General features: G+C 43.3%; 1 protein-coding gene across 5 annotated transcripts in view; it reads right to left on the bottom strand.

The window, feature by feature from the left end:
- LOC121330953 (C-Jun-amino-terminal kinase-interacting protein 3-like) overlaps positions 1-16379 on the bottom strand; it is a 227200-nt gene that overhangs the window by 151146 nt on the left and 59675 nt on the right. For all 5 annotated transcript variants that reach the window (XM_041277960.1, XM_041277963.1, XM_041277964.1 and 2 more), the window contains 2 exons: positions 12580-12631; positions 8967-9204 (listed from right to left, as the gene is read on the bottom strand). In XM_041277960.1, the coding sequence (XP_041133894.1) occupies positions 8967-9204; positions 12580-12631 (290 nt within the window). The remainder of the gene's footprint in view (positions 1-8966; positions 9205-12579; positions 12632-16379) is intronic.

The raw sequence follows: 16379 nt of genomic DNA, 5'->3' as shown, positions 1-16379 counted from the left end.
CAGTGGTGCTCCGGATCGTGCTGACCCTTGGCGACAGCTCCGGAGGTGTGCTTTAACTGTCTAAAAGTGAAAACAGACAATTAACCGTACAGACACAAAAACACACAACATGTATTTTTCTCATACACTGAGAGCTCCTCTCTCAATCCAAATGAAGGAAAAGATCAGCGTTACCCTGGCCCCTTTATGTAATCCCGCATGACATCTAGGTAAACGGTTGCAGCTGCCTTATTACTTGCAGCTGCTCCTCGTTTACCTTTCAGGTCAATACAGTCTTACAACAGAGTCTCACTTCTTTCCAGGCTGACCGACTTCCCGGTCCCGAAAACGAACTGTCAGGCCAGCCCTTCCAGATACTTCTCCTCTCGTTCTTTAGCCCCCTCACAGGTTGGGACGGAGATTTATCACCAGAACTCATTATCATTCTGTCACATATCCCACTGCTCAGAGTGGAGCCGAAGGAACACTCGGCTAAATCTACCTTTCCCATTACTCCCCCTCCTGGGATAAATAGTCCGCATTTTGGTATTCTTTCCCTGCCCGGTGTACCATATGGTACATGAAGGGCTGCAATGCCAGATACTACCGAGTTATCCGGGCATTGCTGTCCTTCATTGTGCTTAACCACGTGAGTGGGGCGTGGTCTGTGACCAGATCAAATGAGTGTCGCAGCAGGTAGTATCGTAAAGAGTGAGTAGCCCATTTAATGGCCAAACACTCTTTTCTGACTACGGGGTAGTTACGTTCCCAAAGTATAATATCAGGTGTTCTACTCCAGCTACTTTTTGGGACAAGACAGCACCCAAACCTACATCTGATGCATCGGTGTGGAGGATGAATCTCTTGGTGAAATCTGGAGTAATAACAGTGGGGGCCTGTCAAACTCGACGCTTAATAGTATTAAACGCCCCCTGACACTCAGCTGACCACTTAATTAAATTTGGAGCACTCTTTTTGGTGAGGTCGACTAACAGGTTAACCACTGTGGCGTACTCGGGGATGAAGCGGCGGTAATAACCGGCTAACCACGTAGTGACCTCACCTGAGTCTTGGTTTTGAGGATCGCTGCATCAACCAAAGCCTGGATTTTGATGACCATAGGTCTCACCCTTCCATTCCCCATTAAAAATCCCAAATATTGAGTCTCTGTTTTGGCAAATGCACATTTCCTCAAGTTAGCTGTCAGCCGGGCTGCCCTTAGAGACTGAAGAACAGCTGTAACCCTAGCCAAACGCTCTCGCCAGGTGGAGCTGTAAATCACCACGTCATCAATATACGCTGCTGCATATTCATGATGTGGGCGTACAACCTGGTCCATTAGTCTCTGAAAGGCAGCGAGTGCATCACGTAGCCCAAATGGCATGGTTTTAAAGTGGAACAGCCCTTCTAATGTTGAAAATGCGGTTTTCACTCTGGAGCTGCGGGTTAAAGGGATTTGCCAGTATCCCTTGTCAGGTCCAGAGTAGAAACAAACCTCGCTTTTCCCAGTCTGTCTAAAAGTTCGTCGACCCGAGGCATAGGATATGCATCGAACTTAGCAATAGCGTTTACCTTTCTGAAATCCACACAGAAGCGGTTGGTGCCGTCTTTCTTAGCCACTATGACAACTGGACTGCACCATTCGCTCCTGGAAGTTTCAATCACCCCAAGTTCGAGCATATCCCATACCTCTTTGCGAACGCCACTTCGTCGACTTTCCGGGATCCGGTACGGTCTCTCTCGCACGGTGACACCTGGTGGAGAGATAACGTCATATTCAACTAAGTCTGTTCTGCCGGGTACGTCAGAAAAAACATCGCTGCACGCCTCAATAAGCTTACACAGCTCTCTTTGCTGATCCGGAACCAATTGTTCCCCTACTGAAATCATTCTTGTGCTAGGAGTCTCTGGACAGGGGCCTAAATCGTCCTCCATATTGCCTGGGGCTATAAATAAGACCTCCCTTGCCTGCCAGTGCTTTAACAAATTGACATGGTAAATTTCCTGTTCATTACGGCAATCGGGCTGTCTAATTTCAAAATTGACTTTCCCTATAGCCCGAATCACTTCATATGGCCCGTGCCATTTAACACACAGTTTTGATTCTGATGAGGGAAGTAGCAGCATTACCTTGTCTCCTGGTCGAAAGGTTCGAATCCGTGCATTTTTGTTGTAATGCTGCTGCTGTCGGTACTGAGCCGATCTGAGGTTGTCCTGGGCCAAACGACCGACCAAATCCAGGCGATCTCTTAGTAGCAGCACATGCTTCACTACATTCTTGGACGAGCCTTTGTGCTCCTCCCACCCATCTCTCAGCAGGTCGAGAATGCTGAGAGGCTGCCAGCCGTACAGGAGCTCAAAGGGGGAGAACCCCGTTGAAATCTGCGGTACCTCTCTCACTGCAAAAAGAGGTATGGAAGAAGCGATGCCCAATGTTTCTGCTCCTGTGTTACGAATCGTCTCAGACCATCCGATTGTGGACGATAAACGGACGTCCTGATGGGATGTATTTTTAATATTTTGTACACTGGCTGTAACGTTTTGGACAAAAAATTGGTTCCGTGATCGGTCAAGATCTCCTTGGGGATCTCTACTCTAGTCATAATCTGCACTAACTCGGTGGCTATTGCAGCGGCACTAGTGGACCTCAATGGAACTGCCTCCGGGTATCGCGTTGCATAATCCACCACTACTAATATATGCGTATACCCGGAGTCAGAAGGTAGTAAAGGGCCCACTATGTCCATTGCAATGCGCTCAAAAGCAGTGGAAATAATCGGCAGTGGGACCAAAGGGGCGGGGCGCATTCGACCCAGCACTACTCGCTGGCAGTCTGGGCATGTGGCTACATATCTCGACACATCAGTATGAAGACCTAGCCAATAGAATCGAGCCAATATTCGTTCCCTCGTCTTCTCGGCTCCGAGGTGCCCCGCAAAACGGATATCATGCGCAAGCCTCATGACCTCGGTCCAACAAGACGGGGGAACCAATAATTGTGTTATAGGCTGTCCTGTGCCTGCAGCTAGGTTTACTCTATACAGTAATTGCCCCTTGATACTGAAATGTGGATATACTAGTGCCCCAGCGCCATCAACATCCTTACCTTCAATAGACCGGACCTGCCCCTAAGCATGCACCAGTGATGGGTTGTTATGTTGGCCCCACACTATGTCCACGCTTGAGTACCACAGATCCGGTACATTGAGAGGGGCTGGAATAACCTCTGCCCTGGTTGTCCCAGTAACCTCGCTCTCTTGGTCACACTGCATTCCTACTCCCTTCGACTGGCGTTTGTTCCCATCCCAGCACTTTCCCATCAGACCCCAGCCTTGCCTCAAAGATGCTCCCTCCCATTTCGCGGTCCATCTCTCCTTATTTGTTTTTCTAGGACAGAAAAGAGGGGAAAATATTTCAGTATGAAAAGGATACACCTCCCCAATTCGTTCCTTTTTCTTTTTCTGCCACGTTTACGTGTGCGGCTGAGACTGTCATTATTTGCATTAATTGTTTGAATTTTGGCAAGTCTCGACCCAGAATAACTGGGTGTGGCAACCTTTCCACCACCCCTACTACGAGGGGACTTTTTATCGATCATACCGATAGATATACTTTTATGGTGCGGTATGCCGCCGTGTCTCCATCGATAAAGGCGATGGCCACCTGACCTTGTGGCCGCCACGACACACCACCCAGAAGAGCTGTCCTAATCAAGGTTTGCTCACACCCTGTGTCCACTAATGCGTGGGTTTTCACATTTCCTAAAACAACATCAATCAGACAAGGCCCCTCCCGACCATTTTCCCCATGCTTACCCGTTTCAGGTGCCCAATTGCACACGGCCACGTCACACTCCATGGCAGTGGGGCATGACCTGGCCATATGTCCCGGCTGGTTGCACCTAAAACAGATAGGGAGGACAGAGGGAGCAGGGGGTTAGAAAATCTGTCCTACTGCTTGTAGGGCAATGGGGCAGGGGCAGCACCTCCACCCCAGGGGTGGGGGGGGGGGGGGGGGCAAGGAGGCCCAGCAGGGTCAGCGTTCTCGGAGGTCTGGGTCCCGGGAACGAGAGTGGTGGTGGTGGTGTTGGAGGAGAGGGAGGGAGAGGGAGGCTACTGCGAAGGGCAGGAAATGACAGCATCCCGACCTGGGCAGACGTCATGGAGTCCTCGTAATCTTCGGCCAATTGACCGCCTCCTCCAGAGTGTCAGGGTTGTGGCGCCGTATCCATGCCTTGGTTTCGGAGCTGACCACATGGCAGAATTGTTCAACCACAATGGCTTTCCCCAGCTGTTAGGTGGTCTTCTTCCCGGGGGTCAGACAATGTACCATGTGGTCGCAGAACCACTCTATGACCACCCTGGGGCGTGTCTCCAGGGCTCTCCGGTTTTCTCTGAACCACGCCCGGTGGGTCTCCGCGGTGATGTTGAAGCGGCGGAAGATAGCTTGTTTGACCAGGTCGTAGTCGGTGGCGTGCTAGTCACTCATGGCTTGGTAGACTGCCTGAGCCTCCCTGATCAGGCCGGGACCCAACTGGCTTGCCCAGAACTCCCGCGGCCAAGCTGCCGGGGTAGCCAGCCATTCGAACGCTACCAAGTACGCCTCCGAGTCATCCTCCACCGACATCTTCATCGCCCGTGCCTTTGGGGTCGACATCAGCGGTGTTGCGGTAAGGGCTGTCGCTGCGGCAACGGCCAGCCCTACCCGTTCAATGAGAGCTGTGTAGCACTCCTCCCTCCTCCTCTCCTCTGCGTCTCGCCTGCTTTCCAGCACCTGCAGCAGCTCCGCCAGCGCGTTGCGGTCCATCCAGGATCTGACACCACGTGTGGCAAAGTGGTTGGTAAAAGGGGAACAGTAGCGGTGATGCAGTGCAGGAGTGACAGGCAGACAACGGTAATCCAGTGAACAAGTGTTTTTATTTCTAATCCCGGTCTGGTGACTGTAAAATAATAAATCCCCGGCAATACACAACGAGTAAAGCACGGGAATAACGAAAACAGGGCACAGTCCCGAACAAAAACAAACACACGGTCACCAGTCCAGGATGAGTGTAGTCGTGCTGGTGCTCAGTGCAAACACAGGTAGTGTGGTGTGCAGTGGTGCTCCGGATCGTGCTGACCCTTGGCGACAGCTCCGGAGGTGTGCTTTAACTGTCTAAAAGTGAAAACAGACAATTAACAGTACAGACACAAAAACACACAACACGCATTTTTCTCATACACTGAGAGCTCCTCTCTCAATCCTTCTCTCTCCAACCGTTTAACCCAAACGAAGGAAAAGATCAGCGTTACCCTGGCCCCTATATGTAATCCCACATGACATCTAGATAAACGGTTGCAGCTGCTTTATTACTTGCAGCTGCTCCTCGTTTACCTTTCAGGTCAATACGGTCGTACAACAGAGTCTCACTTCTTTCCAGGCTGACCGACTTCCTGGTCCCGGAAATGTACTGTCAGGCCAGCCCTTCCAGATACTTCTCCTCCCGTTCTTTAGCGCCCTCACAGGTCGGGAGGGAGATTTATCACCAGAACTCATTATCTTTCTGTCACAGGCAGTTATAAAAACAGAGGAAATAAGTAAAAAATAATGGGAAATAAAGAATGATAGATCAAATACAAAATTTAGCAGATAAAAATAGGTTCCAGCAACTTTATATCTAAGTTATATCTTATATTTTTATATATCTAAAAAAGCTTATAAAAACGAGTCTTGATTTAAAATACAGACGAAGCAGCACCTCTAATTGAGGGAGGCAAAGAGTTCCAGAGTCTGGGTGCATTAAAGCTAAACACACTTTCTCCTCTCCTTTTTAGTTTTGCCTTTGGGAGGCACAAAAGTCCAGTGTTAGCTGACCTTAATGTGCACACAGATTTATATGGGGACAGAATCTCTCTTATGTAATCTGGTCCTAAGCCATATAGTGCTTTATATGTTAAAAGTAAGATTTTAAAATCAATTCTAAAATGTACTGGAAGCCAGTGCAGTGAGGCCAGCACTGAAGTTCCATGTTCCTGTTGTTTTGTTCTAGTGAGAACCGTAGCAGCTTCATTCTGAACAAGCTGTAAACGTGATGAGGACGCCCAGCAAATAAAGCATTGCAATAATTAAGTCTAGATGAAAAGAAAACAGCCAGGGAAAGAAAATTCCTAATTTTAGCAAAGTTTTGCAGGTGATAAAAATTTTTAGAATATGTGCCTCAAAACTCAAATTAGAATCAAATATATTTGGTTTTATATTAGAGGTGAAGTTGCCCAGATAATTTTTAGGGAGTCTGCACGCTCTAGTGTTGCCGAGAACCTAACAGCAAAACTTTAATTGCAAAACATTTTTAGACTTTTGATGTCAGCATGACACTGTAATAAGACTGAAACAGCAGTGGAGTCACCAGGTTTTACAGAAATATAAAGTTGGGTGTCATCGGCATAACAGTGAAAGTTAGGTCGCGCTTTATTTTAAGGGCTGTTTATTAGTTTATTAACTGTTAACAAACACTGTAAATTTTTAGCTAACGGTTAGGGTTATGGTTAATAAAAACCTGATTTAGGGGGCTCCCAAGTGGTGCTCTGCGTGGAGTGCACAGTGCGCCCTATAGCCTGGAGATCGCAGGTTCAAATCCACACAGCCTAGGGGGGTAGCGCACAATTGGCCGAGTGTCGTCCGGGTAGGGAGGGACTAGGTCAGCAGCAGCATCCACGATTCACCGTGTACCAGCAACCCCTGTGGCCAATAGGGCGCCTGCAGTTCTGCAATGGAGCCACAGATCTGTGTTGTCCTCCGGCACTATAGGTCTGGTGGCATCGATGTGGATCCGCAGTGTGAAAAATGATAGATTGGCAGGAGCACGTTTTCAGCAGGAGCATGTTCCAGCCTCCATTCCCCGAGTCGACAGGGGGCCGCAGCAGTGAACCAGGATACAAAAAACTATTGGGCATTTCAAATTAGGGGAGAAAATTTGGGGTCAAAAAAACACTTTAAAAAAAAAAATTAAAAAACTGATTTAATTTGCTAAACATTACTACGGTAACAAATTGAAGCATATGATCGACTGAGTACTGATCACCCATAAGGCTCTGGTGTTTGATTGACTATCCATACGGCTCTGGTGTTTGATTGATCATCCATAGGGCTCTGGTGTTTGCAGTTTTAGCTGACCTATTATATATTATTAGCTAACAGTTAACAGAAAATAAACAATGTACATTAACATGTTTATTAGCTGTTTGTTAACAGTTAATAAACAAAAAAACTGCCCTTAAAATAAAGCATGACTCATCAGTAAGTCATTTACCAATCTGACAAGGGCAGTCTCTGTACTATGAGCAGATTCAAACCCCGACTGAAATCTTTCAAGAACATTGCTATTGTCCAGATATATATGTTAGGTTGTTTGACTACTACCTTTTCAAGAACTTTAGCTAAGAAAGGCAATTTAGAGGTGGGTCTAAAATTCATAAAATCAGAAGAATCAAAGTTAGACTTTTTGAACAGTGGCTTAACCAAAGCAGTTTTGAAATCAGCTGGAACTATTCCGGTTGGCATAGATCTATTTATTATATTAACAACATAGTTACACAAAAAACGAAATACATCTTTAAGGAATCTAGTAGGAATTGGATATAATGAACAAGTAGACGATTTCATCTGCATTACTAATGTATTCAAATAATTTGAAGTAAATCACACAGAATGAGTCCAGAACAGAGCCAATCAGTCTAGGGGGGCATATTTAAATAAGAACCATCTTGAGGAATTTGATCCCTAATATTAATAAATTTGTTCTGAAAATACTTAAGGAATTCTTCACACCTAGAAGGAGAGGCATTAGTATAGGTAAGTGCAGCCAGCAATGGAGTTATTAATCTGTCAGTAGTTGAGAAAAGCACTCTGGAATTATTTTTATTAACATCAATAAGATTTGAGAAATAGTAACGTCTGGCTGACTTCAAAGCTTCATTGTAATTTAACAGATGTTTTTTCCAAACCCCATAGTGAATAGGTGTACAATGCAGCAGCATGATTTATTTTGTGTTACTATACAGGTAGCCTACAGGCTAAAGTAAAAAGAAAGTACGCTAGGTGTTCATTTGATTTTAATACTGTACTGTACAGGTTTATATTTGTCTTCATAATATAATGTGTAGCCTACCCAAAAACAATTTATGTTATTTCAGCACAATGATTTATACATTTAAAATACACTGACCACTACAGCTGTGTGAACCTTGCATGTATAGACGTTATCCTTTGCACACGACACTCACAATAGAGATCTCGCTAAGATGACGCAATAAATATTTAAATTAGTATATTGCAGCTCGTTTCATGAACATATTTTCTCTTACTACATACGACAAAATGTTTACTTTGCTAAGTGCTGCAACGAAAATGCAAATTGCAGTATGTCTGAGCTGCTACTGGCACATCTTAGTACACCTACCCCTAAGTGTATAGTGTAAGCCAATGTTTCCTATTTTTCTATGATACAACAAATGCTGTACACATGCAGCTACACATGTCTTTTCTAATCGATTACAAACATTCCCAACATGTTAAAATACATTAAAAAATACTAAAATTCTACAACAAACGTTTCAACTAGAATTGGCAAAACATGGCATCTGGTAGTACTAAAGAAATCTATGTTTGCAAGCCACTAGTGTCGCACTTGTTTGGTCACCTGGAGGGTGAAATTGTCCCCACCGCTTCAATGACTTCTTTCCTGTCAGTAACCAACCAGCTGCTTTTCCTTAATGACTGTCACGCTTTTCAGCCAGTAACATAATCACGAAATCACTGCAGTGCTAAAATGACCCAGGAAGTGCAAACAGATAGCATAAAAACTGAGAGTGTAGTACCAGATATCATGTTTTAAAATGCAGACATGTCTGTGTTTACTTGAGACTTACATGATGAATGAAAGTGCACGCCAGGTAGATTTATTAGATGATTGTGTACAATGCAGACCTGAAGCTGGTTCAGGGTCCTACCTATGCCGACGTTCTTGGTATCCGGAAAGACCTGCACCTCCATGTTCCTGCTCTGCCTGTTGGCTCCTCCCTTCTTCTTGTTGTTCCGAGTTATTTCAAAGCCGTTGACTGGCTGGAAGACTGTCTCTACGGGCGTCACAGCGGCAGAGGGCACAGAAGAGGTGGGTGTGTTGGACTTAGTTCCGGTTGTGCTGGGAGTAGCAGCTGCAGAGGACTGGCCCGATTCAGACTCATCATCCTTTGGGAGAGGGGGAGGAATGAGGCCTTTTCACTACATTGATAATAACGTTCCCACCCACCTTTAAAGTACAACAATAAAATTCCGCTATATATAATATGTATTGCCCTAACTTTGGAAATCTCACATTGTCCTCTATGAAAGATGCATTTTTAATGGTATTTTGTCATAACATAACAAAAATGGACTGTTTCTTCAATGCTGCACTTCCATTCAAGGAACACATTTGACACACGCGAGTTGCTTCTGGGAGTTGAATTTTTTGCAGGACAATACAATGATTATTCCTGAGCATATTTTCTTTAAACATATATTTTTCCAAGAATACAAAAAAAAAAAAAACTAAAAACTTCCAAAACGTTTTCCATTTATTTTCTTTAAAATAACTCAAAATGCATTGGTATCAATCACGGCTTTTCCTGTGACTGAAGTGTTTTCAGTGGCGACTTTACAAGGTTGAACGGAAGTACAGCATTGAAGTACAGGTAGTGGACAAAAAAATGGAAACACCTGGGCAAATGAGGGATACCAAGTATAATGAAAGTGAGGGCTTCATACAAGTGGAAGTCAAGGTCAATGCTAATTGCTACTTAATGGTACTAAAAGTACAGAAAATGGCTATTATTCCCCACAAACTTTGTATAGTATAATCGTAAATCTCGAAAAACTACTCACTTCTAAATCTTTTGTAGTCATTTTTGTATTACTTTAGTATAAATACATGTTAATTTGGATTCATATGTTGTTTTTTTCTGATTTTATGTGAACGAAAAGACACACATTTGCCCGTTTTCCCATTGGAAATAGTGATATTTTGAAATATTACTGTCCTGGTCACAAATGCAAAGTTTGTGGGGAATAATAGCCATTTTCTATACCTTCGAGGCATAAGCAATTAGGAAATAACACTTACTACCCAGGAACAAAAAAAAATTAAAAATTGTTACACGGTGTCATCTTCACACCATGTTTCAGTACTTCTTTCCTGCCCGAAGCGGGGGGGGTGGGGGGGTGGGGGGGGGTCTTCCAGGATGACAATGCCCCCATCCACAGAGCACGATTGGTCACCCAATGGTTTGATGAGCATGACACTGATGTCATCCATATGTCATGGCCTTCTCAGTCACCACATTTGAACCCAATTGAGCATTTATGGGATATTCTAGAACGATGCCTGAGACAGTGCTTTCCATCACCATTAACCAGGCGTGAGTTGATTGACTTTCTCGTGGAAGAATGGTGCCGCATCCCTCCTGAAGAATTCCGGAGGCTGGCAGACTCTATGCCGCGGCGCATACATACTGTATTGGCCTCACGTGGTGGCCCAAGCTCCTATTAAGGGACTTTACAATGGTGTTTCCATTTTTCTGTCCACTACTTGTATCTCCAATGAGCATTCAATTTATTTTCTTCACCAACAGCTTCAAATAAATTACCATTCAAAAATCATTGTGTTCACACCATACTATCAGAGGAAATAGGATTAGCACTCCCACTATCATATACTAGGTCCATAATAATATTTAGAGCCATATATCTATATAGATTTTTTTTTTATTCTGGTGCCGTGACCTGGATAACATTGGTCCCAACCAGCAGGGACATTCTGCCTGTATGGGGTCAACGGCACCACAAAGATGGGTACCCCACTATAGTTTAGTGTGAGGAAAGTCAGGTCCAGTCTAGTGATGCCTGGATGGGAAATGTCCTGCCCCACTGCTCCCTCAATACAGACAGATATTTACCACTTCCATCTTCAAATCCCTCAACGTGGGGTGACTGCAGCAGAACTCTAAAGTAATAGAGGTAATCTGGGAGCCTGAATCGATCAAAGCTCTGCAAGGCACTCCATTTACTCTGATATAATCTTCATTAGTAGGACCAATTAAGCTGGACAAGTCTTGTTACTGCTGCTTGCATCACTTGATTCATTAGCACTGGAATGTTCCCACTGTGGTGCTACTTGGACTGTTTCATATGCATGTTTATACAACAAGTTTTGAGAGATCTAGCATCGAATAACTTTCTACTGCATGGAAATTAAAATGTGGCAGTTGGATCAAGGTGAGACAGTCAGTAGTGTGTGTGTGGAGTGACAGTGTTGATGGGCTGACAGTAGTGCTCAGTAGTGTGTGTGTGGAGTGACAGTGTTGATGGGATGAAATTAGCTCAGTAGTGTGTGTGTGTGTGTGTGTGTGTGTGTGTGTGTGTGTGTGTGTGTGTGTGTGGAGTGACAGTATTGATGGGCTGACAGTAGCTCAATAGTCGGGGTGTGTGTGGAGTGTTGATGGAAGTGCTGGAGCTAAGTCACTGGTCTTTGAGTCCAAGTCAAGTCGGAGTCAAACCCATAAGTCTAACCCTAACCAGGAGGTACCCGGTTCAAATTCCAGCTCAACCACTGACTCATTGCGTGATCCCGAGCAAGTCACTTAAAAGCTCCTTGTGCTCCGTCTTTCGGGTGAAACGTTATTGTAAGTGACTCTGCAGCTGATGCACAGTTCACACACCCTAGTTTCGTATCTTGTAAAGCACTTTGTGATGGTGGTCCACTATGAAAGGCGCTACATAAAAATAAAGATTATTATTATTATTATTATTATTATTATTATTATTATTATTATTATTATTATTATTATTATTTACCAGCAAGCACAAGTATTTACATTCAAAATCATAAAGTTTTAATCATAAAAATCCTAATTATTATTATTTTTTTCCACGTCAGCAATATTAGAGCACAAGTATTTACAGAAAAATCATAGAGAGAGTGCTGTCACATAAACTTGTATTATATATATCCCCCATGACTAAAAACTCTTTCAATTGGGACGCTCGACATTGTAGTTTTTAAACCCAAATTGCACCACTTGAGGAGAAACACTACTTGACTCCATGTTCACAGTGCATATGGCTCTGCCAGACCCTGTGCTGTAGAGCATGTGCACAGCACACTGCACCTGATATCCTGGGGTAATATACGTTATTTCATTTGTAAATATTAAGGCTACAATTTGGTTTGCTACGGTTTCCAAGTAATACAAAGTATGAATTAACATGAAGTCAAGTCCAAGTCCCAGATTCAATTAGTCAAGTCCGAGTCCAGTCTCGATCTCAGATTCATGAGTCCGAGTCCGAGTCCGAGTCCAAGTCCAAGTCATGAAAACTGTGACTCAAGTCGGACCCGAGTCTGTCCTCCACCTCTGGTTGATGGGGCTGGCAGTATCTCGGTAGTGGGTGTGTGTGGAGTGACAGTGTTGATGGGGCTGACAGTGAGACAGTAGCTCTCAGTAGTGGGTGTCTACCAAACCTTGCAGGTATAGATGGCTAAGCTTGCTGCCAGGCGTCACCCTACTCCCCTTCCTGAAACCCACGTACCATGCCCTCTGCGCTGGGGAATAGGCTGAGTGATGGAGGTCGCTCTGTTCTGCTGCAGAGAAACAAGAGACAATATCGTCAGTGCTGGCTTTCAATCACATAATCTAAGTCAGGGCTCCCTGGGCCAGTTGATGATTTGTAACTCACATCTAAACTACAAATGAATCAATTTAAATAACATGTAAAGTGAGTGTGTTTTGCATAAGCTGCTTCATTAAATTGATTTAACTGTGTAATTAATTGCAGCAGGGATCCCATTCTGAGAGCATCGTAACAACAAAGATTCAAATTATATTGCTTGAAAATCTAAATGGTAAAACATTTTTTAGAGCACTTATCCAATTTTCTATTTATTTAAAATGTCTTCCAACTTTACACAGCCCCACCCAATCAAACAAATAAATAAATCAGCAAGCTGCAAAGATTGATGGAAACGATCCTTGCAGGAAGCTATCCTGCACCCGGACCGGTGTGTGTATTTGGTAACTAGGAAGTAAAACAAGTCAATTCACTGAGTGAGGCAGCTCACCCAATTCACACTCACTTTACTTGATTAAAACCAATGCAGTCTTCCATAACTATGGGGTCTAGGCAACTCTAAATGGTTACAGTACATAATTTGTGACTAATTAGTTTAATTGCCATATTGTGTTTTATATGTATTGCTACTTTTTTTGATCGAGTTTAATACTACTACTACTACTACTACTACTACTAATAATAATAATAATAATAATAATAATAATAATAATAATAATAAACATAGCTGCAAGCAGCAATGACCAGGGGCCAAGTCCCAGACCATGTGACCTATGACCATATTTCCCCTGTGGCATAGCACCCCATTGGCCTCTACTAGTCTTTGAACTTTGAAGATTGTACTAAATTCTACCATAGATAAATACTGCACTATATGCTAAAATTTGATTTACTCGTGGCCTCCACGTTTCTTGACGCAGCAAACTTTACTTTTAACAAACTTCAGGGGTCAAAGGACAGTGTTAAGGTAATTTTTAGCCCATATGGTTTCCTATATAAATATTTATTTTATATAGCACCTTTCAGTGGACAAGATGCAGCAAGCGGGCAGAGAAATAGAGGGTCAGCAGGTTGAGGAGGTACTCGGGACCTGTGTGATGAAGGGCATTGTAGGTGAGCAGAAGAGTTTTGAAAATAATCCTGAATTTTACAGGTAGCCAGTGCAGCTGGGCAAGACAGGGGGTGATGTGATCACATTTTTTACATCTGGTAAGGATCCTGGCAGCGATATTCTGAACTAGTTGCAGTCGGTTTATGGTGCGTGCCTGGAGACCACCATATAGATAGTTGCAGTAGTTGAGTCGAGAGGAGACAAATGCATGATAAAGTATCTCCACATTTGGGAGGGAAAGGTAGGGACGGACTTTGGAGATGTTTCGAAGATGGTAGAAGGAAGATTTGACCACGGAGGAGATGTGGGCATCAAAGGAGAAGCTGCTGTCAAGAAAAACAACAAAGCTTTGTACTGTGGGGGAAGGCAGTAGCAGACAATTTCCGAGGTTTAGGGCAGCTATATTTAGATTCTTAAGTTGAGTTTTAGATCCTACTTGAAGAAGTTCAGATTTGCTAGTGTTCAGCTGAAGAAAATTGGCAGATATCTAGGCCTTGATGTCTTGAATGCAAGCCAAGAGCCGGACCATGGCAGAGGGGTTACCAGGGTCGAGTTTTAAGTAGAGTTGGATGTCAGAATAGACGTGAAACATGAGGCTGTGTTTCGGATGAGGTCCATGTGTTCCTTAGTACTATGTGTTCCATAGTTCCCATGACCCTATCTGCACTCTCTAGTTTTACATTTGACCTTAAGGAGAGGTAAAAGATAGCAGGCAAGGTCATTTTTGGATAGAACATAGATGTGTTCCTATCTGTGTTCCATAGTAACCATGACTATCTACACTATGTAAGGAGTTATAGGCTAGTTTTATATTTACCCTAAGGAGAGGTCAATGGTCAATATCAAGGATTTTTTTAAATACAGCATAGATGTGTTCCTATCTGTGTTCCATAGTAACCATGACTATCTACACTATGTAAGGAGTTATAAGCTAGTTTTATATTGACCCTAAGGAGAGGTCAATGGTCAATATCAAGGATTTTTTTTAATAGAGCATATATGGGTTCCTATCTCTGTTCCATAGTAACCATGGCCCTATCTACACTCTGTAAGGAGTTATAAGCTAGTTTTACATTTGACCTTCAGGAGAAGTCAAAGGTCATAATCAAGCTCATTTTTTAATAGAACATATATGGGTTCCTATATGTGTTCCATGACCCTATCTACACTGTGTAAGGAGTTATAAGATAACATTAAGTCTACATTCTACATTCTAAATTTCATTGGCTCGCGACAGCCATGATTTTTTATGTAGCAACTTGCCTTGTACGATCTTGACAGACAACCATACTAAGGCTACGTATGCAAAGTTTCACTTCAGTCAGCATTACGGTTTTCACAGAAGACGTTTGAACATTTTTGATAAATCCAAAATGGCTGCCAAACCACGTGAACAATCGATTTCTCTTGAACAAATCTAAATATAGGGCCTAAGGGTAGTTTGTGCCCCAAGTGTCACATCTCTGCCATTAGCGCTTTTTTTTTTTTTTTTTTTTTTTTTTTAATTGTCCAAAATTCTTACAAATCTAATATGGCCACTAAACCATGTGACCTATGACCTTAATTTTCAGGTACAAGTTCCCACATGCTTCTACCATTGTGTGAAGTTTCATGAGTTTTGTGCAACGGTGTTGACTTTACAGACATTTGAAACTAATTTGGTTAAGGAATGTAATATAATAATATTAAATAATATAGATAAATTGTTATTACAGGGTCCCAGGGTCTTTGCTGCCCCCCCCTAATAATAATAATAAATTAAATAATTAATTCTGTAGATCTGTCCTTAAAAATACATTTACGTTTTGCACTTTTTATTCTTTCTTTCTATTTCTACTCACTGTGTCATGCTGGCTCTACTTACTTACGTTGTTGATGTGGTTTAACCTGGTGGATTCAGATGCGCTGCTCTGCCTACTGTCTGTGCTAGAACTGAACAGCTACAAAATTACTGTATTACACACAACTGTAGATTCATATTGAATATAAACACGCATGGCGCACTGAGGAATAAACATGTATGTGTGTTAATCACGTTATAAAAATAATGTTCTCGATTACCCTAGTACCCTTTTTATTTAATTTAGTTTTCACTGCAGGTGCCATAAAGTTATGTAGTGGTTGTCTACAATTTTTTGACAATTGGTAATTAGAGTGTGTCGCACAACAGGAAGAGGCTGAAAACCGTGACTTTTTAAAGAATTTGAGAAAAATGTTGAGACACCGGGACCTTTGATGGAAAACCGGGACTGTCCCCCTCTCTGAATGGCTGAGAGGCGTGTCTTGGGAGATTGTTGGTCCTATAAAATAACGCTCTGCTGTTTCCTCAGGTCTGCCTTTGTAGACACGCTGTGTGTGCGGAAGCGCTGGTCAAGGACGGAGAGACCAGCTGGGAACAGCGAACAAGCCAGAGAGTGACAGCGGGGAACCCTTGGGCAGACCCCGAACTATTGTTTAGAGTAGGCAGGGAGCCGCCAGAGTAAAGCGGTGATCCGGGTCGTGCGGGTAGCGGTGACCGGGATAACGCTGCCGAGTGCAGCACCTTTTATTTGTAGTTTTATTACTGTTTTATTTTCCCTTGTTCTTCTCGCCTTCTGTTCTATATATTATTTTGAACACCTGCGAGTGTGCCCGCAGTTCATTTAACTTA

This window comes from Polyodon spathula, chromosome 18 (genome assembly GCF_017654505.1).
Source record: "Polyodon spathula isolate WHYD16114869_AA chromosome 18, ASM1765450v1, whole genome shotgun sequence".
NCBI classification, from domain to species: Eukaryota; Metazoa; Chordata; class Actinopteri; order Acipenseriformes; family Polyodontidae; genus Polyodon; species Polyodon spathula.
This window is presented reverse-complemented; position numbering and strand designations above follow the sequence as displayed.